Source organism: Scyliorhinus canicula, chromosome 1 (genome assembly GCF_902713615.1).
Source record: "Scyliorhinus canicula chromosome 1, sScyCan1.1, whole genome shotgun sequence".
NCBI classification, from domain to species: domain Eukaryota; kingdom Metazoa; phylum Chordata; class Chondrichthyes; order Carcharhiniformes; family Scyliorhinidae; genus Scyliorhinus; species Scyliorhinus canicula.
Genome location: NC_052146.1, coordinates 113,872,455 through 113,898,944, shown reverse-complemented (window position 1 = coordinate 113,898,944; position 26,490 = coordinate 113,872,455). Strand labels below are relative to the sequence as shown.

General features: G+C 52.7%; 1 protein-coding gene across 4 annotated transcripts in view; it reads left to right on the top strand.

Moving 5' to 3' along the window:
- Window positions 1-26,490, top strand: part of ubxn11 (UBX domain protein 11) — a 155,346-nt gene that overhangs the window by 55,896 nt on the left and 72,960 nt on the right. For all 4 annotated transcript variants that reach the window (XM_038798217.1, XM_038798207.1, XM_038798236.1 and 1 more), the window contains one exon: window positions 9,857-9,983. In XM_038798217.1, the coding sequence (XP_038654145.1) occupies window positions 9,857-9,983 (127 nt within the window). The remainder of the gene's footprint in view (window positions 1-9,856; window positions 9,984-26,490) is intronic.

The window sequence follows — 26,490 nt, the reverse complement described above, 5'->3', positions numbered from 1 at the left end:
CCAGTCTTTACAGACGCTGACTTGCCTCACATGGATTTACCAAGTTGACATATTTTTGACGATTTTAATTGAGGGCCAGGAATTCCTGGCTTGACCCACCTGCCCCAAGAGATAGTGCCCTCAAAGATGGGATTCCCGACCTCTCTACCAAACCTTATTATCTATTCCAGGTGGAGAGCCCAGAAATCCAGAAACTCGCAGAAATACCTGAGCCCCAGAGAAAATATTGTTTGGTTCACAACTCTGGCTCTCTGACCTATGCTGTCATAGCTTGGCATGGGGCTATGAGGGGCCATAGGAGGTTCGTGGGGAGCATACCTTGTCACGTGGAGTTATAGAGGGTGAGTGGGGAACATATCTTTGCATGTGGGGAAATAGGGAGGCATATCTCGGCAAGGGGGCATGAGGAGGATCTTTTTCGCTTACCTTTCAAAAGATTCCCTCATGCAGAATGTGGTTCACAACACCTCTAAGGTGCAGTGAATCACGAGTATAAGAAAGGCTGGCCCGACTCCATCAAAATTATGGCAGACATGCCTATTCCTGCAATGGAGCAAGTCAGGCCGGGAGTGCAGAATTTGGGCTCATGATCTGAACACCCTCAAAAGATCATAAGATCACAAGAAATAGGAACAGGAATAGGGTGTTTGACCCTTCGAGCCTGCTTCGCTATTCAATAGGATCATGGCTGATGGAACATACCTCACACTCACATCCACTTTCCTGCCCTTTCCCAGTAACCCCTGATTCCCTTCAAGAATCTATCCATTTCAGCCTTAAATATACACAAAGACTCTGCCCCCCACAGCTTTCTGTGGCAAGGACTCACAATCCTCTGGGATAAGAAATTCCTCCTCATCTCAGTCTTAAATGGACACCCCTTTATTCAGATATTATTTATCCCCGCTCACTGCTTCCTGCCCATTAGCAATTCTCTATCCATGCTGATATACTCTAACATGGGCTCTTATCTTATGACTTAACCTTTATGCCCACTGATCCCCGTGAAGGGAAACATTCTCTCAGTATTTACCCTGACAAGCCGCTAATGAATCCTATATATTTCAATGTGATTCCCTTCTCATTCTTCTGAATTCCAATGAGCAGAGTCCCAATCTATTTAACCTTTGCTCATAAAACAATCCTTCCATACCGGAGATCATCCTAGTGAACCTTCTCTGAACCGCGCCCAATGAAATAATGGGCGGGATTCTTCTGTAATCGGTCAGGCGGGCAACTCCGGCGGGCTGGAGTGGCGTGAACCACTCCGGCGTCGGGCCGCCCCAAAAGTGCAGAATCCTCCGCACCCTCAGGGGCTAGGCCCGCCCTGGAGTGGTTTGCGTCCCGGCAGGAAAGGGGCTTGGCACCAGCGCGAGTTGGCGCATGCACAGGAGCGCCAGCGTGTGCTGGCATCATCCCTGCGCATGCGCAGAGGGATTCGCTTCCACACCGGGAATGGCGGACCGGTACAGCCTCCAGTGTGGAAGGATAGAGTGCCCCCACGGCACAGGCTCGCCCGCGGATCGGTGGGCTCCGATTGTGGGCCAGTCCACCGTGGGGGCACCTCCCGGGGCCAGATCCCCCATGCCCCCCCGAGGAACCCCGGAGGCCGCCCCCGCCGCCAGGTCCAGCTGGTAAGGACCTACTCCAATTTAGGCCGGCGGGACTGGCAAAAGACGGGCGGGACTTCGGCCCATCGCGGACCGCAGAATTTGGGCAGCCCCGGGGCCCAATGTGTCGCACCGGACCCACCATTCTCCGAGGTGGGTAGCACGACTCACGCCGGGCTGATTTTTTGGGGGGGCTGGAGAATTAGGAGGACGGCGGGGGCGGGATTCACGCCGACCCCCAGCGATTCTCTGTCCTGGCAGGGGGTCGGAGAATCCCGCCAAATATCTTTCCTTCAATAAAGTTGGGACCAAAACTGTCTCAGTATTCCCAATGTGGTCTCATCAGTACCTTGTACGGACTTCCAGTTGCGGCTATGCGGAGCTAAGCCACACATTCGGCAGCTCCTGCTATTTAGGGACTTTTGGGCCGTTTCGAGGGCCCCAAACGGAGCTGTTTCTACGCATCCCGGTGGGGGAAGGTGCCTGGAAGAACTTGCCCCACACTATATGGTGCTCACCTGGAGTGGGAAGAAGAAAAAGGCTGCAGTAACTCCCCCAAAAAAACGGGGGAAGAAAAACAAAATGGCGGCCGGCACTCCTGCTATTTAGGGACTTTTGGGCCGTTTTGAGGGCCCCAAACGGCGCTGTTTCTACACATCCTAGTGGGGGAAGGTGCCTGGAAGAACTTGCCCCACATTATCTGGTGAAAAAGGCTGCAGTAACGCCCCCCAAAAAACGGGTGAAAAAAAACAAAATGGCGGCCGGCGCTCCCGCTATTTAAGGGCTTTTGGGCCGTTTTGAGGGCCCCAAACAGTGCTGTTGCTACATATCCCGGTGGGGGAAGGTGCCTGGAAGAACTTGCCCCACACTAGATGGTGAAAAAGGCTGCAGAAACGCCCCAAAAAAAACGTGGGAAGAAAAACAAAATGGCGGCCGGCGCAACACCCGAGGACTGGTGGAAGTGGGCGCAGGAGCAACAGGCCTCGCTCCTACGTTGTTTTGCTGAGCTGAAGGCTGAGCTGCTGGACTCCATGAATGTAACTGCAACCAAGCTGCTTGGGACCCAGGCGGCACAGGAGGAGTCTATTCGGGAGTTGCAGCGGCAGGCCGTTGAAAGAGAGGAGGAGGCCGTGGTCCTCGTTGGGAAAGTGGAGTTGCACGAGGCACTTCATAAAAAGTGGCAGGACCGCTTGGAGGAGCTGGACGTTCGCACGAGGCGAAAGAATCTGAGGATCCTGGGCCTGGCGGAGGGGCTGGAGGGGTCGGATCTCCCGGCGTATGTGACCACGTTGTTGAGCTCGTTGATGGGAGCAGGGTCCTTCCATTTGCCCCTGGAGCTCGAGGGAGCGCACAGAGTGATGGCCAGGAGGCCCAAGGCAGATGAGCCCCCGAGGGCGGTGCTGGTGCGGTTCCACCGATTCAGTGACCGGGAGTGTGTGCTGCGCTGGGCCAAGAAAGAGAGGAGCAGTAAATGGGAGAATTCGGTAGTGAGGATCTACCAGGACTGGAGTGCGGAAGTGGCTAAGCGGCGGGCCAGGTTCAACCGGACGAAGGCGGTGCTTCATGCTAAGCAGGTCAGGTTTGGAATGCTGCAGCCTGCGCGCCTGTGGGTGACATACAAGGACCGGCACCATTACTTCGAGTTCCCGGAGGAGGCGTGGGCCTTTGTACAGGCGGAGAAGCTGGACTTGAACTAGGGCCTGGGAACATACTTTGGCCGGCGTTGTTTCCGCTGTGGCTGTTTTGTTCCAACTGTTTCAACTTTTTCAACTTCGAAATGTGTGTTATGTATGCTGGTTTTCTTTTTGCTCTGTTTACGGGTGGGTTTGTCTGTTGGGTATGGTTGTGGGGTAGGTGGGGAGTGTTGGGGGTTTGTGTTCTATATGTTCTCTTCTGTACGGGGCTGGGGATTGAGGGGAAACTGGATTTTGGGGAACTGCGTCAGAAGGATGGGGTGTGGCATTGTGAAAGCGCGGGCTTTCCTCTGGTTTCCCGCGCTGCGGGGCAGGGGGGTGGAGCTTGCGATGGGGGAAGGGCCTCTACGGGTCTTTTTTCCCCGCGCTGCAATAATGCCAAGGAGGTGTGGCAAGAGGGGGATGACCCCAAGCCGGGAGGGGATAGGTTTTGGCGGGAGCTGCCGGGGTCAGCAGAAGTCAGCTGACTCACGGAAGTACCATGGAGGGTGCGTCGCGGCTAGGAGGGGTCCTAGCCTGGGGGGGGGGAGGGGGGTGGGGGGGGATACCGGGTTGCTGCTGGAACGACTAGGAAGGAGCCGATGAGGGCCGGGGGGGAAGAGGAGAGGCGCTATCGCCATGGGGAACGGGTCGAGCGGGGTATGCTGGCCTGGGGCGAACATCTGCCAAGCTATGGCTAGTCGGCAGGGGAGGGGGGCGGGTTGCCCTCTGATCCGGCTGATTACCTGGAACGTGAGGGGGCTGAACGGGCCGGTTAAGAGAACCAGGGTGGTCTCCCATCTAAGGGGGTTGAAGGCGGACGTGGCTATGCTCCAGGAGACCCACCTGAAGGTGGCGGACCAGGTCCGTCTGAGGAAGGGGTGGGTGGGGCAGGTTTATCATTCAGGATTGGACGCAAAGAACCGGGGGGTGGCGATTCTAGTGGGGAAGAGGGTGGCGTTTGAGGCGGCTGAGGTGGTGTCGGACAAGGAGGGCAGATATATCATGGTGAGGGGTAGGCTGCAGGGAGAGAAGGTGGTGCTGGTGAACGTATATGCCCCGAATTGGGATGATGCTGGCTTCATGAGGCGCTTGTTGGGCCGCGTCCCGGACCTGGAGGCAGGGGGCCTGATCATGGGGGGAGATTTTAACACAGTGCTGGATCCCACACTGGACCGGTCCAGTTCAAGGACGGGTAGGAGACCGGCGGCGGCCAAAGTGCTGAGGGGATACATGGACCAGATGGGAGGGGTGGATCCCTGGAGGTTTGGGAGACCGAGAGCGCGGGAGTATTCCTTTTTCTCTCACGTCCATAGGGTTTATTCCCGGATAGACTTTTTTGTCCTGAGCAGGGGGTTGATCCCGAGGGTGCAGGATGCCGAGTATTCGGCCATAGCGATTTCGGACCATGCCCCGCACTGGATTGATCTGGAGATGGGGGAGGCGCGGGACCAGCGCCCGCTCTGGCGCCTGGATGTGGGGATGCTGGCGGAGGAGGAGGTGTGTAAGAGGGTTCGGAGAAGCATTGAGGGGTATCTGGTTACCAATGATACGGGGGAGGTCCAGGTGGGGATGGTCTGGGAGGCTCTGAAAGCAGTGATCCGGGGGAGCTGATCTCCATCCGGGCCCACAGGGAAAGGAAGGAGAGGAAGGAGAGGGAGAGACTGGTGGGAGAGCTTCTGGAGGTGGACAGGAGATATGCGGAGGCACCGGAGGAAGGGTTGCTGGGAGAACGGCGCAGGTTGCAGGCCAATTTTGACTTGCTGACCACCAGAAAGGCGGAGACACAGTGGAGGAGGGCGCAGGGTGCGGTATATGAGTATGGAGAGAAGGCGAGCAGGATGTTGGCGCATCAGCTCCGTAGGCGAGATGCGGCTAGGGAAATTGGGGGAGTGAAGGATGGGGGTGGAAATGTAGTGCAGAAGGGGACAGAAGTAAACGGGATCTTTAGGGACTTTTACGAGGGATTGTACCGGTCGGAACCTCCGAGGGGGAGAGAGGGGATGGAGAGCTTCATGAACAGGCTATGTTTCCCAAGGGTTCAAGAGAGGCTGGTTGAGGGGCTGGGGGCGCCGATAGAGTTGGAGGAGCTAGTCAGGGGGATCGGGCAAATGCAGTCAGGTAAGGCCCCGGGGCCGGACGGGTTCCCGGCAGAATTTTACAAAAAATATGCGGACCTGGTGGGTCCCCTGCTGGTGCGAACTTTCAATGAGGCGTGGGAGGGGGGGGCTTTGCCCCCGACGATGTCGCGGGCACTGATCTCTTTGATCCTAAAACGGGATAAGGACCCCTTGCAGTGCGGATCATATAGGCCTATTTCACTCCTTAACGTAGACGCTAAGTTGCTGGCGAAGATCCTGGCTACCAGGATAGAGGATTGTGTGCCAGAGGTAATTCATGAAGATCAGACAGGGTTTGTCAAGGGGCGGCAGCTCAACACGAATGTGCGGAGACTGCTCAATGTTATCATGATGCCGGCAGTGGAGGGGGAGGCGGAGATAGTGGTGGCGCTGGATGCAGAGAAGGCGTTTGATAGAGTTGAATGGGGGTACCTATGGGAGGTGCTGGAGAGGTTTGGATTTGGGGAGGGATTCATCAAATGGGTGAGGCTGCTTTACGCGGCGCCGATGGCGAGTGTAGTCACAAATGGAAGGAGATCGGAGTATTTTAGGCTTTATCGTGGGACCAGGCAGGGGTGTCCCCTGTCCCCCCCCTGATCAGTACCTTGTACAGTTGCAGCAAGACTTCCCTACTCTTATACTCCAACCCCCTTGGAATCAGGGCCAACATTCCATTCGCCTTCCTAATTACCTGATCTCTGTGTTTCTATTGCTTTCTGTGTTTCGTGCACAAGTACCACCAAGTCCCTTTGTCTTGCAATTGTCTGCAGTTTTTTTCCATCAATTAATACTGTTGGCGGAATTCTCCGCTCCCGCGCGGCATCGGGAAGGCCGCTCCTCGCACCCTATTCACCCCCGCTCCCAGGGGGCTAGGAGCGGTGCTCCGTAAATCTCGGCCGCCAGGCCTTGATGCTTGCGGCAAGGCGTTGCGCCGAGAATGACGCGACGGCGGCGCCTAAGTGACGTCAGCCGTGCATGCGCGGGTTGGCTGGCTCCAACCCACACATGCGCGGGTGCCGTCTTCCCCTCCGCTGCCCCGCAAGACGTGGCGGCTTCATCTTGCGGGGCGGCGGAGGGGAAAAAGTGCGTCGCTTGGAGACGCCGGCCCGACGATCGGTGGGCACATCGCGGGCCAGTCCCCTCCCAAGCACGGCCATGGTGCTCCCTCTCCTCTCTGCCCCCCACAAACCACAAACGAACCTTTGGCGCCATGTTCACGACGGCAGCGACCAGGTGTGGATGCCGCCGGCGTGAACAGGTCGGGCACGTCAGGCCTCTCGGCCCATCCGGGCCCGAGAATCGGCGGTTGCCGTGAAAAACGGTGAGCGGCGATTCTCCGAGTGGGGAGTGGGAGAATTGCGGGGGGTGCCAGGACGGCGTGGCTTGAGCCGCCCGGCCCTCCCGCGATTCTCCCACCCGGCGTGGGGAGTGGAGAATCGCACCCTCTGTTCTTTTGTTCTCCCTTCCAAAATGAACAACTTCACATTTTTTCACATTATATTCCATTTGCTCACTTTTTGCTCATTTACTTAACCTATCAATATCTCTTTGCAAACTGTCGATATTCCTCTTGCAACATGCTTGTCCACCTATTTTTGGGCCATCTGCAAATTTGGCTGCAGTACATTTGCTTCCTTCCTCCAAGTCATTAATATGTATTGTAATCAGTTGTGGTCCCAGCACTGATTCCTCTGGACCTCCACATGTCACCATCCTGAAAAAGAACCCCTTATCCCCACTCACTGTTTCCTGCCCATTAGCCAATTCTCTATCCATGCCAATATACTACCTCTAACATGGGCTTTTATCTGATGATTTAACCTTTTGTGAGGTGCCTTGTCGAATGCCTTCTAAAAGGCCATATACAACACATCTACTGGTTCCCCTCTATCCACTCTGTTTGAAACTTTCTCAAAAAACCTCTAATTAATTAGATTTCCCTCTTTTTGATGCCTGCTGATTCAGCTTAATTAGATCATGATTTTCCAAATGTACAATGTACTGTTATTACTTCTAATAATTGATTCCAACATTTTCCAACAATAGATGTTAGGCTAATTGGCTTGTGTTTTGAACTTTTTGCCTCCCTCCCTTTTTGAATAGGGGTGTTACATTGCCAATTTGCGAATGCTCCCGTACTTCTCTAGAATCCAAGGATCTTTGGAAAATTACAACCAATGCATCCACTATCTGAGGATGCAAGCATTGTCTACCTTTAGCCCCATTAGTTTGTCTAAACCCACTTCTCTCATGATTTTGATGGTATTTAATTCCTCCCCCGTATTCTTTAGTATTAATGGGATGTTCGAAGTATCTTCCACCGTAAAGGTTGATGCAAAATATCTGTTTAACTCCTCTGCCCATTGCCCATGGTCAGGAAATGGGTAGTGGGGAGGGGTCGCCTTGGGGGCGGATGGAGGTAGCTTTGTGTAGGGGAATGAGCTTGCGGGTGTTGTTGACAGCGCCTCTGCCGTTCTTTCCGGCCAGGCACTCCATGAGCCCAGTGATTGTGTCGGCCTTAGAGGTGTGGCAGCAGTGGAGGCAGCATTTGGGATAGGAGGGTGCCTCGGTGTGGGCACTGATCTGTGACAACCATAGATTTGCGCCAAGTTGGGGGTGGGGTGCTGGATGCAAGGTTTCAGGGGTGGCGGCAGGCAGATATTGAGCAATTCGGTGATGTTTTTACAGGGGGTAGATTCACAAAGTTGGTGGATTAGTACGGGCTGCCCAGGGGGCACAGTTTTAGGTACAGGCAGGAGAGAGGTGCCATCTTTTCCTGGGCTGCCATCCCTGGGGTTGCAAGATAAGGTGTTGTCGAAGGAGGACTCGGGGGAGGAGAAGGTGTCCGAGCTCTGCAACGAGTTGATGGACTGGGGGCGGGCCTGGTGGGGGGCATAAAGCGTAAGTGGGCAGAGGAGCTGGGAGGGGAGGTGGAGGCCGGGACATAGGCAGAGGCCCTTCGCAGGGTGAATATGTCCATTCCGTGTGCGAGGTTAAGCCTCATACAGTTCAAAGCAATTCATGGGACACATATGACGGTAACACAGTTGAGTAGGGTTTTTGAGAGGGTGGAGGATAAGTGTGGGCAGTGCGCGAGGAGGCCCGCGTATCATGTTCACATGTTTCGGCATGTCCGAAGCTGAAGGGTTTCTGGCAGATGTTATGTCTGAGCTGCTGGGGGTGAAGGTGGCCCGGGCCCAGAGGTAGCGATCTTTGAGGTGAAAGAAATCCCGGGGATCCGGGGGCGAGAGAGGCCGATGTCTCTGAGATCCCGGAGACGGATCATGCTCGGGTGGAGGGATTCGGAGCCACCGAAAACGGGGTAGTCGATGAGTGACCTGGCAGAATTCCTGAGGTTGGAGAAGATCAAGTTTGTCTTGAGGGGGTCGGTGGATGGGTTCTCTCGGAGGTAGAAGCCATTTATTGATTTCTTTAAGGAGGATTGAGGGGTCAGCAAAGGGTGGGGGGAATGAGGGGGTAAAAATGGGGAAGGCAGGATGGGAGAAGGGGGCAATATTGGGGGAGCTGGGGGCGGGGGGGGGGGGGGGGGTCGGGCGGTGAGTGGGTGTTGGTTATTTATAATGATGTATGATTATTTTTCTGCTTTGGTTTATTCATATGAAATTACCTTGAATAAAATATTTTAAACTCCCCATAACTACCTCCCCAGATTCATTTATTAAGAAGCCTATGATCTCACTCTTCATTTTTACAGGTTTAAGGAAGCCCTTATTGTCAGTTTTTATATTGTTAACTAGTTTGCTCTCCTAGCTTATTTTCTCTCTTTAGTCCTTTGCTGGATTCTGAATTTATCCTAATCGTCAGGGCTCTCACGGACTTTTACATTCCTGAACATTGGAAACCCTAAGAATGGGATTTTGGAACCACAGAATAATTAATAATCTTTATTGTCACAAGTAGGCTTACATTAACGCTGCAATGAAGTTACTGTGAAAAGCCCCCTAGTCGTCACATTCCGGCACCTGTTCAGGTACACAGAGGGAGAATTCAGAATGTCCAAATTACCTAACAGCACGTCTTTTGGGACTTGTGGGAGGAAACCGGATCACCCGGAGGAAACCCATAAACCCATGCAGACACAGGGAGAACATGCAGACTCCTCACAGACAGTGACCCAAGCCGAGAATCGAACCAGAGACCCTGGAGCTGGAAAGCAGCAGTGCCACCCAGGGATGTACCCCCTATTCTTAAAGGTCTTCCAAGTCATCCCGACTCAGTATAAATCCAGCCTAAGAGTCAGCACATACACAATGGGCTGAATGGCCTCCTTCCATGCCATTAACATTGTATGATAGCATGTTGCTTAGATCAACTTTCCAGAGAGCACCTTTAATAAAATTACTTCCGAGTCTTGCCATCCATTTAAAAATCAACCAAAAACAGCAAGAATGGACAAGTGTGTTAACGTGTTTTGTGTGCCTGTTTTCTGTAGAAGTTTCTGAACGATTATGGGATGATCTGGATCGGTTCAGAGAAGGATGAGGCCAGCAGCGTGTATCTAAAGGAAGAAGAGGAGCCTCAGGAGCCTCCCGACCCCAGTGGGCTGATATTACACCCAGGTAAGTCATGTGGTTACTAAATGAGATCTAGCTTAGGAGCAGAGTATGAGGCACAGGTCATAGCAACCCAGGGAGCTTGTGGTGCAGGAGAGCGTGCAGCACAGACCCTGGATATCTAATGTACATATGTCACCCTTAAACTTCCCCACCCTTGAAATTTCTTTCACCCTTGTGTCGCTTACCTCGCTTCCCCTTAAATGCATCTGTGTTATTTGCCAAACCCGCTCGTTGCGGTAGCGAGTTCCACATTTTAACCATTCTCTGGGTAAAGAGGTTTCTCTGTAGTTCTTTATTGGATTCATCGTCGATTATCTTGATGACTCCTAGTTTTGGACTCCTGAACTCTATATTTAGAATTCTCTCTTAAGTATTGTGATCCCACACTCTCAGCTAGATTTTCCAGCTCTTCCCGCCAGTGGGATCGTCCGGTCTGCCGAAGGCGACCCCCGTGATGGGTTGCCTGATGGCAGGACGCGTGAGGCACTGAAAATATGGTAGACATTGGACTGGCAGAACCATTGGGGACCAGTGGCAAGTGGCCTGTGCTGATGGAAATCACACATGGAGGAGGCAAAAATCCTGGGCAGGATGGTCAACACGTGTGTCAGGTCTAGTGCAGACCTCATATTGGGTGTGGGGGAGCTCTAATCTAGCACCGTCTGATGGAGATCCTGCGGGAGAATGGACATGTGGTCAGTGGGAGGGATGGGTCAGTCTGTATGGCAGCAACAACTCGTGTGGCAGGTCATCTGGGTTGGGGCTGGTGTTTCCTCACCTCTGCGCCATGCGGTAACCTCGATGTCATGACCAGTCTGTCCTCGCCCACCCCATTGACCACCAGGGCCCATTCCTTGTAGGGTGTGAGGATTCTGATGTCTTCCACCCCGCTGCCTGTCTAGTCCTCTTGCGTTTGTTGTGGGCCAACTTCTCCTCCAAGGACACAGTGGGCATTGTGAGCCCACACTGCGTTCATCACGAGGGTGGGAGCATGGGCGGATGGGGAGTATTGGGGGGGATGGGGGTGGGGGGACTGGCGTGGGCGGCACTGCTGGACAAGGGTGCATTGGGGCACGATAAGGTGCTGGTCGGGGATGGTGCCAGGCACATGGTTGAGGTGGTGGGGTTGCCAGGGGGCCGGTGCCAACCCACCCATGCAGTCCGGTGGAGGTTGTTGATCTTCTTACGGCACTGGGTGCCGGTGCTCCTGGGGAAGCTCACCGAGCTGAGATCGCTGCCACTTCCAAAGATCACTGTCCCTTAACGGCACTATCTACGCTGGGGCTGACCCTCCAAGCCCATTGGGGGAACAGGGCATCCCGTCTGGTTTGACCATGCCCAACAATCTGGCCAGGTCGCATCCCCGAATCATGAGGCTGGTCTTCTCGGTGGCATGTAAGCTGTGTGGGGTTTGCTCTGCGGGATCTGTTTAAGTGTTGCTCCCCCTTGTTAGCGGGAGGCTGGCGGGCGTGATCCTGGCAAATTAGCCGGCGGGACCATGATTTGTAGTGTGAAGTTTGTGGGGCCATTAACGAACCAAGTAACAATTAATACTGGTGACTGTCTTGCTGGTTCAGCCTGGGAAGCTTGCAGCAGCTCCCGTTCACTACCTGATGCACAATCAATTGAACAAAGACTAGAGTTTGATACAACTGAGGCTTTATTGCTCTAAGATGTGTGGCCTCCCACAGCAGCTGGCGAAATGGCTGCTGCATGTAGGACACACCTTATTTATACTCCGCCTACTGGGCGGAGCCAGCAGGCAGGGGCTACCGACGTACCTGTAGTACAGGTCCTACCATACATCACCTAATATAGGTGCAACAGTGGTTTACCACATTCACCCCCTGTTAAAATTGAGTCCGGCGGGGGTGGTGGAGAACTATATATGGTGAATTTATATTTACAATATTTGAGAGCAAAATAAATATCTTTTTGAAGTCCGGTGGACCAGTTAGAGGTTAAACCGGTCTGGGGCCTTACTTAATGTTCCGCCGGGAGCGACGTAGTAGTGGCGGCGATGTGGATGCTGGGCTGATGTTCGGTGACTCCGGGAGTGTGCCGAAATCCTCTTCATCCTCGGGCATGGTCAGGGGAATGACGGATGGTCCTGGTGGGGTTGATGCTGGGAGCACCGGGGGAGGGGAGGGTGCCGCCGGGCCGGAGGGGTGGGTGTATGGAACCTGCTGGTGCGAAGTCCCTGAGGGAGACAGTATCCTGGCGGCCGTCGGGGTACGCCACTTAGGCATACTGGGGGTTTGCATGGAGCAATTGCACCCTCTGCACCTTGTGGAGTCGGACGTGCCTACTGAGCAGGACTGGTCCTGGAGCTGCGAGCCAAGTCGGGAGCAACACCCCGGAAGTGGACTTCCTGGGGAAGGCAAAGAGACGTTCATGGGGTGTGTTATTCGTGGCGGTGCACAGTAGTGACCGAATGGAGTGTAGTGCATCAGGGAGGATCTCCTGCCAGCGAGAGGCTGGGAGGTTCCTGGACCGTAGGGCCAGATGGACGGCCCTCCATACCGTCCCATTCTCCCTCTCCACCTGCCCGTTTCCCCGGGGGTTATAGTTTGTCGTCCTGCTGGGGCGATACCCCTGCTGAGCAGGAACTGACGCAGCTCATCACTCATGAATGAGGATCTCCTGTCACTGTGGATGTAGGTGTGGAAACCGAACAGAGCGAAGATTGTGTTGAGGGCTTTGATGACGGTGGCGGACGTCATGTCGGGGCATGGGATGGCGAAGAGGAATCTGGAGTACTCATCGACCACACTGAGAATATACGTTTTTTGGTCGGTGGAGGGGAGGGGCCCTTTGAAATCCACGCTGAGGCGTTCAAAGGGGCAGGAGGCCTTCACCAGGCGCGCCCGGTAGAAGTGCGGCTTGCACTCCGCACAGACCTGGCAGTTCCTGGTGATTGTCCGTACTTCCTCGACAGTGTAGGGCAGGTTGCGGGCCTTGGTAAAATGGTACAACCGTGTGACTACCGAGTGATAAAGGCTGTCGTGCAGGACCCAGAGTCTGTCTATTTGTGCGCTGGCACATGATAGGGTGTCTGGGGGCTCGTTGAGCTTGCCGGGGCGATACAAAATCTCGTAATTATAGGTGGAGAGCTCGATTCTCCACCTCAAGATCTTATCGTTCTTGATTTTGCTCCGCTGTGTGTTATTAAACATGAAGGCTACTAACCGTTGGTCAGTGAGGAGAGTGAATCTCCTGCCGACCAGGTAATGCCTCCCATGCCTCACAGCTTCAATAATAGCTTGGGCCTCTTTTTCAATGGATGAGTGCCGAATTTCTGAGGCATGAAGGGTGCGGGAGAAGAATGCCACGGGTCTGCCTGCCTGATTGAGGGTGGCAGCTAGGGTGACGTCTGATGCATCGCTCTTTACTTGAAAGGGCAGTGTCTCATCTACTGTGTGCATCCCGGCCTTGGCGATATTGACTCTGATACGGGCGAAGGCTTGTTGTGCCTCGGCCATCAGGGGAAAGTGGGTGGACTGTATGAGTGGGCAGGCCTTGTTCACATAGTTTGGGACCCACTGGGCGTAGTATGAGAAGAACCCCAGGCAGCGTTTGACCCCACTTGGGTCAGTGGGGAAGGGGGAGCTCCATGAAGGGGGCACATGCGGTCGGGATCGGGCCCCAGAACTCCATTCTGGACCACATAGCCGAGGATGGCTAAGCGGGTCGTGCTGAACACGCACTTCCCCTTATTGTAGGTGAGGTTTAGGAGAGTGGCGGTGTGGTGAAATTTGGGAAGGTTGGCGTCGTGGTCCTGCTGGTCATGGCCGCAGATGATGATGTTGTCTAGGTACGGAAAGGTGGCCAGCAAACCGTACCAGTCGACCATTCGGTCCATCTCCCTTTGAAAGACCGAGACCCCGTTAATGACGCCGAAGGGAACCCCGAGGAAGTGATAGAGGCGACCGTCCGCCTCGAAGGCAGTGTATAGACGGTCCGATTTACGAATGGGAGCTGGTGGTAGGCGGATTTGAGGTCTACCGTTGAGAAGACCCGCTACTGTGCAATCTGATTGACCGTATCAGATATGCGTGGGAGGGGATACGCGTCGAGCTGCGTGTACCGATTGATGGTCCACGACCATTCTGTATTTCTCCCCAGTTTTAACGACTACCACTTGGGCTCTCCAGGGACTGTTGCTGGCCTCGATTATGCCTTCCTGAAGCAGCCGCTGGACCTCGGACCTGATGAAGGTCTTGTCCTGGGTGCTGTACCGTCTGCTCCTGGTGGTGATGGGTTTGTAATCCGGGGTTAGGTTCGCGAAGAGGGAAGGCGGATCGACCTTTAGGGTCGCGAGGCCGCACACAGTGAGGAGTGGTAAGAGCCCGCCGAATTCGAGGGTTAGGCTCTGGAGCTTGCACTGGAAGTCCAGACCGAGTAGTAGGGCAGCGCAGAGGTTAGGGAGGACGTAGAGGCGGAAACCACTGAATTCTACGTCCTGGACCGTGAGTATGACCGTACAGTACCCCCGGATCGCCACGGAATGGGAGCCGGAGACCAGGGAGGTTCTTTGGTTGGCAGGGTGTACCGTGAGGGAGCAGCGCCTTATCCGGGTGGATGAAGCTTTCAGTGCTCCCGGGGTCCAGCAGGCAAGAGGGCACCTGGCCATTGATTTTCACGCTGGTCGGTGCGGTGGCCAGGGTGTGCGGACGAGACTGGTCGATTGTCACTGAGGCGAGTCGTGGTCGGTCGTCGCTGCCGTCGGATGATGGGGAGCCTGGGGGGCCCAGGTCCTGGAACGCTGTCAATGTCCATGTGCCATGGGGGAGACAAGATGGCGGCGCCTGAAGATCTTGAGGGGGACAAAATGGTGGTATCAGTGGGGGTTGGACAGGATGGCGGCGCCCATGGGCCGCACGTGGTCTGAGGGGGGGAAGATGGTGGCGCCCACTGGCCGCGCGTGGTCCGGAGAGTGGAAGATGGCGGCGGCCACTGGCCACGCGCGGTCTGGGGAGGTGAAGATGACGGCGCCCATTGTGCGCAAGCGAGGGGATTGGGGGCGACAGCGGCGGCTGCCGGGCCTGGCACACCGCGGCGAAGTGCCCCTTTTTACTGCAAGCTTTACAAAGGGCAGCACGGGCCGGGCAGCGTTGGCAAGGGCGTTTTTGTTGGCCGCAAAAGTAACATCGGGGGCCCCCAGGGTGCGCTGGCTGGCGCGTGGCGCAGGCGTATTGGCTGGGTAAGGCCCCCGCTGGGGTGGCCGTCTGTGGGGTCCACGATGCGTAGGAGGGGTGGGCCGCGCGGCTGGGGGCATAGGCCTGAAAATAGCACGAGGCGACCGTTAGATCGATTGTGGCCCCCTCTAACAGTCTTTGGCGTATGAGGTCTGACCCAATCCCCGTAACAAACGCGTCCCGCATAAGGAGATTTGAATGTTCAGTGTCCGTAAGGGCCTGACAGTCACAGTCCCTGACGAGTGGGATTAGGGCCCATCAGAAGTCTTCGATGGACTCACCAGGGAGTTGAGAGCGAGTGCGAGTACGTGCCTGGTGAAGAGCGCGTTTGTCTTCTGCACGTAATTTTCTTTGAGAAGCGTCATGCTTCGGCGTAGGTCGGCGTGTCCAGGCTCAGCGGAAACACGTTGGAGCTCAACTTTGAGTACAGGATCTGTATCTTCTGAGCCTCCGAGATAGCGCTAGGCGCCGAGTTGATATACGCCTCGAAACAAGCTAGCCAGTGATTAAAGTCCTTTTTGGCGTCGCTTGATTGTAGATCCAGCTGCAGGTGATCCGGCTTGATAAGGAGGTCCATCTTCTGAAAATCTTATATCAATAAATTGATGCACGATCAATTGCACAAAGACTAAAGTTGGATACAACTGAGGCTTTATTGCTCTAAGATGTTTCGCCTCCCACAGCAGCTGGCGAAATGGCTGCTGCATGGAGGACACACATATTTATACTCCGCCTACTGTGCGGAACCAGCAATCAGGGACTACCGACGAACCTGTAGTACAGGTCCTACCATACATCACCTAATAAAGATGTAACAGTAGTTTACGACACTACCACACTTAGAAACTTTTCCATTAAATCGCGCCCGGCGAATGGATGGCCTCATTTGGTCTAGAGTCAGGCAAAGCCCCAGGCCCTTTACTGATCTGTGCTGAGTTAGCTAGTCTCAGCCAGACTCTAATTAGAATGCTCCAATTGAGCTCTGCACCCATTGGAGGAAGGGGAATGGCAGCACAGCTTTCGCTGGGAGGGTGTCAGAGGCACAACTGTGATTTCCCCTCTTCCCACCTTAACTCAACAGCATTGTCTTTCTGAGCTCTCAAATTATGAACAAATGAGGGACTGAAAAGCACGAAATCCATGTCTTCACTGAGGAGGAAAAGAAATGAAGGCCCTTTTAGGTTATGAACTGTGACAGTTACTGAGCCAAACAGGTCATAAAGAGTACTGAAGGGACGAGACAAATCACAGCCTCTAATTAATCCTTTTGGAAAGTGCGTATCACTACAGTTTTGTGAAGGGTGCACATTGGCCCTCGATGTTAAGCATGTCAACAATAGTTTGCATTTATGCAGTGCCTTTAATATAGTAAAGTACTTAAAGGAGCTTCACAGAAGCATTTCCAAGACACACAAAGTGATAATACGACAGGTGAAAGAGGTAGGTTTTAATTTTAATTAAAAAACATTTTTTTAGAGGCAATTTGGTGTGTCCAATCCACCTACCCTGCACCTCTATGGGTTGTGGGGGTGAAACCCACGCAGACATGGGGAGAACGTACAAATTCCTCCCTGCATCTCTTCCAATAGTGCTTATAAAGAATTCTGATTATGTCCATTCGGCGACACCTCCAACACTGCAGTACTCCTGCAGTACTGAAGCATTCCCCTAAAGTTGTGTTGATGTTCTGGATCAGAGCGCGAACCTATGATCCTCTGATCCAGAGGCAAGCTAGCCACTGACTCAAGGTTGCTATTCTAATCCCTGCCGATGACACGGTAGCACAGTGGTTAGCATTGTTGCTTCATAGCACCAGGGTTCTAGGTTTGATTCCCGGCTTGGGTCACTGTCTGTGTGGAGTCTGCACGTTCTCCCCGTGTCTGCGTAGGTTTCCTCCGGGTGCTCCGGTTTCCTCCCACAAGTCCCGAAAGATTTCCTTGTCAGGTGAATTGGACATTCTGAATTCTCCCTCTGTGTACCCAAAAAGGCGCTGGAATGTGGCGACTAGAGGATTTTCACAGTAACTTCATTGTAGTGTTAATGTAAGCCTACTTGTGACTATAATAACGATTATTATGTTGCTTCTTACATTAAGACTGAAATGTACTTGTAGAGCAACAAATGTAAAATGGGATTTAATTACCTTCAGATAGTTGTGCATTCCTAAGCAGTTTCTTTCAAGACTGGAGGCTGTACTGCTACTTGGTAGTTTCATAAATTTTAATCACAGAGCTGATAGAATATTGCAAAAGAAGCAAAAGGCATGTCTGGTGGTGCATTGAGTGGAAACTGTGGTTTAGCTGTATCACAACTTGACTGAAACAAGAACATTATCACGCACAGATCAAACTGCTCAGACCAACCCATTCGGCCTAATGTTATTTCTGTTGTCTTTTAAAATGTAATGAGCTTTCTGAGTGGACGAGGTATTTTTGGGAGAGAAAACTTAAAACTGTAGAATTCGATCTATTTATGAGTCTGATGGGTGATTAAATACAAATTCAATTCATTCTCTCATTGGGAATGTCTCATTTAATTCCCTTGGCTTCCTCCAACAAAACAACTTCTAGTTTTGTAGTGTCTTTAACATAAAATGCATTCCAACATGCTCCATAAAATAAAATAGACCAAGGACTAATTTAAACTCTGAGCTGTGGAAAGACAGATTAAGGCAGCTGTACAGATTTGCTTAAAAAGCTACATGGAGGAAAGCTGCTGAAAGTTCCCCCTGGGATTTTCCTTCACCCAATTAATCACCTGAGGAAACGTTCTACATAAATGTGCGTAGAGGGCAGATAAAACCATTCATGTGGTCGCTGTTGTATTATTTACTGTAATATATGTTACTTATTTGCTTCATACCAAGATGCTCTTAAACTCAATGTTGATTAACACTCGTAGTCGTCCAATGAAAGCAAATAATTTATTGAGTAACTAAAATAAACTGAGTTTGTTCTATCTCCAATACTTTTACTAGATGCTAAATAAACAAGACTGAATAAGAATAAATTATGATTAACTGTATTTGCACTCTGAGTTAACTCTCTATACCTCTGGTCACTAGTCACAATAGACATGAAGAGGCCGGAACTCAGATTGAGTCTGTCTTTTATACCCCTTATTAGTGCTGCCATTTAGTGATCACTTAGCTGTTATGACTATGCATTAACCCCTTGTGTATATACAGATATGCGGATCACTACACTTTGTCATTCACCAGCCCACACACCCCATCCCTATTTGTGGTGCAATTGTCCAATTGCGCTCTACGTGCCACCATTTTCCCTTAGTCCTCCCACACCTTGTACCTTTCCCACTGGCCCCATCCTTTTTCCCATCCTTATGATGGGTTAAACGTATTATGTTCTAGGAGCTGTTGCTGTCACTGAGGCGGAATTCTGTGATCCTCTGGCTAAGTATTGATGCTGTCGATATCGCCGTCGCGTTTCTCGACGGTGTCAACACGGCCTCAGGATCATCAATTCTGGCCCCTACAGGGGCCAGAAATATTCCATTTTGTGGCACATTTCAGTTCTTCCACAAATGGTATTGTGCTGATTCTATCTGTAATTGAGATGCTTGTTCCCATATCCCCTTCACCCATTTTTAAAAATCAGAAATATGTCTATCTCCCTCTTGAAAACATTTAATGATACGGACTCCACCGCTCTATGGAGCAGTGAATTCCATGAATTTACCACCCTTTGTGAGAAGTAGTGCCTCTTCACCTCAGTTTTACATCTATCGCCTCTCAAACTATGGCCGGGATTCACCCCTACCCGGCGGGGCGGGGGGTCCCGGCGTGATGGAGTGGCGTGAACCACTCCGGCGTCGGGCCGCCCCAAAGGTGCAGAAGTCTCCTTCAGTCTCCGCACCTTTAGGGGCCAATCCCTAACATTTAGGGACTCGGCCCGCGCCAGAGTGGCTCCCGCTCCGCCGGCTGGCGTGGACGGCGTTTGGCGCCACGCCAGCCGGGGCCGAAGGTACTTGGCCGGCCGACGGAAGTCCACGCATGCACCGGAGCGTCAGCGGCTGCTGACGTCATCCCCGCGCATGCGCAGGGGAGGAGGTCACTTCCGCCTCCGCTGTGGTGAAGACTATGGCGAAGGCGGAAGGAAAAGAGTGCCCCCACGGCACAGGCCTGGCGGCCGATCGATGGGCCCCGATTGTGGGCCAGGCCACGCACCCGCCCCGGGGCCAGATCGCCCCACGCCCTCCCCCCCCCCCCCCCCCCCCCCCCTCCAGGATCCCGGAGCCTGCCCGCGCCGCCTGCTCCCGCCGGTGGTTTGATCCACGCCGGCAGGAGAGGTTTGACAGCGGCGAGACTTCAGCCCATCGCGGGCCGGTGAATCTCCAGTGCCGGAGAATTCGGGACACGCCGGGGTACGGGATTGACGCTGGCCCCCGGCGATTCTCCGACCCGGTGGGGGTTGGAGAATCCCACCCTATATCTGTGACCTCTTGTTCTCAATTTTCCCACAAGGGGGAACATTTGGTCTACATTTACTTTATCAATCCCATTTAGTATTTTATATACCTCAAACAGATCTCCTCTCATCCTTCTGAACTCCAGCGAGTATAAATCCAAATTGTTTAATTTCTGCCGATATGTCAATCCCTTCATCCCCAAAATCAACCTGGTGAACCTACTCTGAACTGCTTCCAACGCCACCACATCCTTCCTCAAAAAGGAAGATCAAAACTGTACACAATACTCCACATGTGGTCTCGCCAACAATTACAACACTTCTCTACTTTTATACTCCAGTCCTTTTGCAGTAAACACGAACATTTAATTTGCCTTTCTTATTACATTTTGTACCTGCATACAGACTTTCTGCGATTCATGAACAAAGACACCCAGATCCCCCTGCCCAGACGCATTTTGACTCTGCTCTCCATTTGGATAATAATTTGCCTGACTATTTTTTTGGCCAAAATGTATAACCTCATACTTATCCACATTAATCTCCATCTGTCAAATTTTGACCCAATCTTCTAGCCTATCTATATCCATCTGTAAAATCTGTTTCTCTTCACTGCCTGCTTTCTCACCTATTTTAGCATCATCCGCAAATGTTGCTATGTTACACTTTGTCCCTGTTTGCAGATCATTTATATAGATTGTGAACAGTTGAGGTCCGAGGACTGAACACTGCGGCAACCTGCTAGTTACAGTTCACCAGCCAGAGAAGGACCCATTTAGGTCGACCCTCTGCTTTCTGTCGGTCAGCCAATTCTTAATCCAATCTGTATTCTACCCTCAACCCCCTGCAATATCACCTTCTGAATCAATCTTTTATGCAGCATCTTGACAAACGCCTTCTGGAAGTCCTAGATAAACCACATCCACAGGTTCCCCATTATCCACCTTGCTGGTTACGTCCTCAAAGAACAAGCAAGTTTGTCAAGCATGACTTACCCTTCATAAAACCATGCTGACAATGGTGGATTAGCTTTATCTTTCTAAATGTTCAGTCATCCCCTCCTTAATGATTGATTCCAGCACCTTCCCCACCACAGAGGTCAAGCTAACCGGTCTGTTGTTTCCTACTTTATCTCACTCTCCCTTTTTGAATAGGGGAGTTACGTTAGAGTGTTTCGAATCCACTGGGACCTTTCCAGAATCCAGAGAATTTTGAAGTATCATAACCATGCATCCTCTACCTCTGCTGCCACCTTCTTTAATATCCTAGGAGTCCCATTATTTTATTCAATACCTCCTCCCTAGTGATGTTTATTGCACTAGGTTCCACTGCATTAACTGCAGTTCTTTTATTATCCTCTACTGTGAAGACGGAGGCCCGATCTAACCAAATATCTAAGCAAATATGCGAGCGCATATTTAGCCACATGTTTCGAGCGCTCACAGCGCCCTGGGGAGGCTGGTAGATGCCGGAGTCCGGTAGATGCCGGGTAAGCTCGCCTAAGTAAGTTTAAACCATACTTTGCACACACTGTCTGGTCACGCCCATTGTGAGCGAGATTCAGATTCCGACACCTCGCGCGATCTACCCAGATGTTGCAAGGTCTAAAGGCTGCCGGGAAGCCCACAGGGGACCTCTCCCAGCATCTGTCAGTCGTGCTACACTCTTGCTCAAGCCAACATGGCCAGTTGGTCACGCCCTTGATTTTAAACATCTAAAGTCAAACAGACAAAATGTTTGTAGACTACTAAATGAAAATGAGAAGTCTGGTATGGATTATTTTAATTTATAACATTAGTTTCAAGCTATTTAATTGATCACCAGTCACTCCTCACTCATGGGATGTGTTAATCCAGTAGTTGGAGTTAAATTAGCCCAGTGGTTAGGGGTTACTGTTGCCCAATGTTTATGGGGAGTTATAGTAGTTCAGTCATAGGGAGGGTACAGTAGCCCAATGGGTTAGGCAAAGTTATCCCAGTGGTTGGGGTTACATCAGTCCAGTGGCTGGGGTTATGTTAGGTGATTAGGGATACAGTTGTCCAAGTTGTATGGTACTGGATCAGTAAGCCTGACCGGCACAACGCGGCTGATAGATGCCAGGAGAGGCCTCCCCAGTTCCCCTGACAGCTGTTGCTCCTCACGAGATCTAACCAGATCTCGCGAGACATCGCGATCTGGATGCCATCCATTGTGGGCTGGGCCCAGTCTCGCATGGCTGCTGGCACCGGATTTAACTGGCTCCCGGCATCTACCAGCCTCCCAGGGAGACCCTAGCCTGGCACCAATTAGATTTTTGAAACTACTTTTGTTATTTATGATTTATACAAAATATACAAAATATAAATCAAAACAAACCATGTATCAACACCCTCAACTAACCCCAGTTGGCCAAAAACAGAACACCCATCCCCCCCATAAAAGAATCCACCCCCCCGCCTCGACTAACCGCTAACAGTGACCAGGGGCAAAATTCTCCGATCCCCAGCAGGGTGGGAGAATCGCCTGGGGCCGCCGAAAATCCGGCCCCTGCCGTGGCAGAGATTCTCCGCCACCCGGGAAGTGGCGGCGGCAGGAATCACGCCACTCCGATCGGCGAGGCCCCTGCAGTGATTCTCCGGCCCGCGATGGGCCGAAGACCCGCCGCTGGGAGGCCTCTCCTGCTGCCGAGGTTTGAACCACCTCTGGTAACGGTGGGATCAGCGGCGCGAGCGGGCCCCCGGGGTCCTGGGGGGGGGGGGGGGGAGGCGGGGGGCGATCGGACCCCGGGGGGTGCCCCCACGGTGGCCTGGCCCGCGATCAGAGCCGCCCGCTCAGACTCCGGGCCAGTGCCCTGGGTGCACTATTTCTCCTCCGCGGCCGCCACGGTCTCCGCCATGGCAGAAGCGGAAGAGAAACCCACATCGCGCATGCGCCGGCCGGCAAAAGCCTTTTGGCCAGCCCCGCTGCTGGGGGCGCCGGTTTTTTGCGCCAGTCTTCTGATGCCAACAGCTCCGGCGCGGGGCTAGCCCCCAAAGGCGCAGAGAATTCCCCACTTTTGGGGAGGCCCGACCCCGGAGTGGTTGGCGCTACTCCCCTACGCCGGGACCCCCCGTCACGCCGGGTAGGGGAGAATCCCGCCCCAGATCTTTACAAAGCAATATAAATGTAGGCCATCTCTGATAGAACCCATCAATCGTTCCACTCACCATGAACGTAACCTTCTTGAGATACAAAAACTCCATAAAATCATCCAGCCATTCTGCAGCACTGGCCGATGCCACCTGCCGATCCGTCGCCCAGCCAGCAATGAGGCAAAATTCCATGTGTCCGCCATCACCCCCCTCCTCAGTTCCGGGTGGTCTGACACTGAAAATATCGCTACTAATGGGCAGGGCTCCAAATCCACAATTAAAATTGCCGATATGGTGCTAAAAAAGGCTTCCAAAAACCCACCAACTTAGGGCAGGACCAGAACATGTGCGTATGTGTAAAGTCTCAGGCTAGCGACCACTCGGCAGTGATGACTGTAGAAAAGTTTTGATTTATTCTCCTTACTATTTATGCCTCCTACTCCCCGAAGGGTCTCCCATGGGCCCATCACATACCTGGGCCAGAGGATTATGTATTAGCAGTCCTGGGATTAAGGGGATGGCTTCGCCCCCTCATCTGGATAGAGCATACTCTGGTGAGGCCTCAGGGATTCTGCGTTTGCAGATCCCTGTGCCTCCTGTAGGGTTATGACACACCAAACCCCCCCCCCCCCCCCCTCCCCCCCCCCCCTTGCAAGTCTGAAACATCATCCATTTTAATGGGGGGGGGGGGGGGAAGTCCTTTGTCCTCACCTTGGGTTATCCACTGTTTCGGGTCTGGATGGGGTATAACGGACCGGGAACCCACGGATCTGTCTTGACTTCCACAGGTAAAAATCCATGTCCGACTCCTGGTCGGATGGGTCGTGTTCCTGCATTTCTGAGTCACAAAGCTCAGCTGCCTCACCGAAAATCACCAACGGTTGTTTCGGAGGGAGGGGACACCACTGGCCTTGGTGGCCTTGGGTTGGTCCTCTGACACTTGTTCAACCCAGCTTCGCATGTGGTCCACATGTCGATTGGAGTCTTTGCCTTGCACCTGCGCTGAATATGAGATCGGCCGGACCATTTTATTCCCGTTGCCAAGGAAACCTATTGGTGCCCCTGGCACCAGGTGCACTGTTGTGCTAACCTCTCGATATCTGTATCTATGCCGGGCCACCACACACGTCTTCGGCCCAACATTTTCATTTTAGAGACTCCCAGGTGTCTGCTTTGGAGGTCTTGCAAAGTTTCTCCCTGCCCCCACTCAGGGATGACCACTTGGGAACCCACAGCAGGCTGCCGGTTTCTATACTGAGTTCAGCCACTTTTGTGGGTCTTCTGGGGGGGGGCATGGTGCTGGGCCCTGTACAGCACTATGTGGCAGACCCTGGCCAGCAGTGGGTCTGCCTTTACTGAGGCCGCTGTCATAGGTAAAACATCCGTAAAATGTAAGGCCCGATGACTTCTTCCGATGCCGTCAGCGTTGGTGTACTGGTGGGTAGAATGTGGCGGCTGAAGGAGTCCGCGCGAGGGGACCTCGGCCCTGGGCAATGTTCCAAAACATACCCGTATGCCACCAAGAGCAGAGCCCAATACTGAATGTGGGAAGACACCACGGGGGAATTGCTCTATCCTCCTTGAACAGTCCTAATAAGGGTTTATGGTCCATATAAGCTGTGAATGCATGTCCATAGACATAGTTTTACTTTGAAAATAAGTGCCAAACCTTCTTTCTCTACCTGAGTGTAATTCCTTTTCTCTGCCGCCGAAGTGCACAAAAGTGAACACAATGGGTTGCTTTGTACCATCAGTGTGCCAGAACGGCTCCAATTCCTTAGGGTGAGGAATCTCATATGAGCAATAAAGGTTTTGATGGGTCGAAGTGAGCCAGCGGATGTGAAGATGACAGTCTTTGTTTCACTTTGTCGAAAGCAATCGGCTGCGGCGGGTCTCAAACCCACCGTTGGCCCTTCTTTAACAATCGGTGCAGTGGGGCCGACACTGTTGCCAAGTTTGGGATAAACTTCCCGTTATAGTTTATAAGGTCAAGAACGAGTGGAGTTCTGTTGGTTTGTCCGGTATGGGTACCTGCCGGATAGCCCGCACTTTGTCGTCTGCTGGGCGTAGCCCATTTTTGTCCACCCTATAGCCTAAATAGACTGCCTCTTTTTCATTGAAGATGTACTTTTCGCGCCGCAGGCAGATTCCGACTACCTCGAAGTGGTGTCGCCCGTCCTCTAGATTTTTCAGCGCTCCCAGTCGGGCGAACCGATCATCAGCACGTCATCCAGGTGACTGCCACCTGTGGTAATCCTTGGAGGATATTTTCCATCACTCTTTGGAACATGGCACATACTGACGAGACTCTGATCAGCAGCCTGGTGCACTCGTCCATCCCCTTGTGCGTGTTGATGGTTACATATTTTCATGAGGCCAGCTCCAAGACTAATTGAAGACAAGGTTGGCTCATGTTGAGCTTGGTGTGAAGGTCCTTCCTCTGCTGAGCCTTGTGAATAGTTCCTCAATCTTGGGTACTGGGTAACGATCCATACAGGATGCCTGGTTAATGGTCATTTTCTAATCACCGCAGAGGCAGACGGAACCGTCAGGTTTCATTACTGATACGACGGGGCAGCCCAATACGCACATTGCGGATGATTCCCAACTTCTCCAATTCGGCATCGACTTTTGGTTTCAGAGCATTGGGAATGATGGGCCCAAAAATAGCATGGACAGGCCTCTGGGTCCACTGATATCTTGGTGGAGATGGGACCGAGACCTTCTTGGAATTCTCCCGGGAAACATGTCAATGCCACGTCCAGCCCTTTGGTGTACATCTGGCATACTTGCTGCCAGTCTAACCAGAGACGCTTCTGCCAAGCACACACCAGCGAATTTGGGACCGACCTTTTCACCACTCCCAGCGGTAAGTTTGACAAATGAGTCCCATATTCCATGGGGACTTCTGAGGTGCCCACAACCTCCAATGGCTCTCCTGTGTACGTTGCTAGCCGAGCATCGGCATCTCATAACACCAAAATGCATATGATTTGGTGGGAGGTGCGGTGGCTGATCACAGGTACTATGGCTCCCATTATCAAGGTCCATCTGTGAAACCATTGATCTGGACCGTCACTTGAATAGGTGCCGATATTCAGTCAGGGAGGTGAGCTGACTGGTCATCAATGAAATGCGTCCATCCTCTTGGACGATCATCGGGGTGGTGCTGGCAGCGAATGGATGTATTTCCTCTCTGGTGTTTGCCCCGTCGGCTTCTTCCCGTACCGGTATGTTTGTCCCGTGTATCAGAGGTCTCTGGTGTGCGGGAAGCTTGGTGTCTCTCATCAGAAAGGGGTTGCCTTCGGTCCTGGTCTCCCGGAGTGCACCCTCGACCAAAACTACAGTATGGGAAAGGGGCACTCCAGACCAGCGTGCATCCTATGTTTAGGACGGCCATTCCTCTAACCTCTCCTGGACACCATTTACTGCACCCTCCTGAGACAATAATATTTTGGTCACTTTCTTGAGTTCTCGAGTTGCCCCATGTTGGATTCCACAAACCAAACGGTCTCTGAGTGCCTCAGACAATGTCAGGCCAAACTCACAGAACTCAGCGAGTTTTCGCAAACTGCCCAGAAATTCAGTTACAGGTTCACCCAGGTGTTAGGAAGCCGTGTGGAAACGAGAACGGCGAACGATTAGCGGTGGTTTCAGGTCAAAATGGTTGCCGACCAGTGTAACTAACTCCACAAACTGGCAGGTGTCAGGTGAACAAAGAACAATACAGCACAGGAACAGGCCCTTCGGCCCTCCAAGCCTGCGCTGACCATGG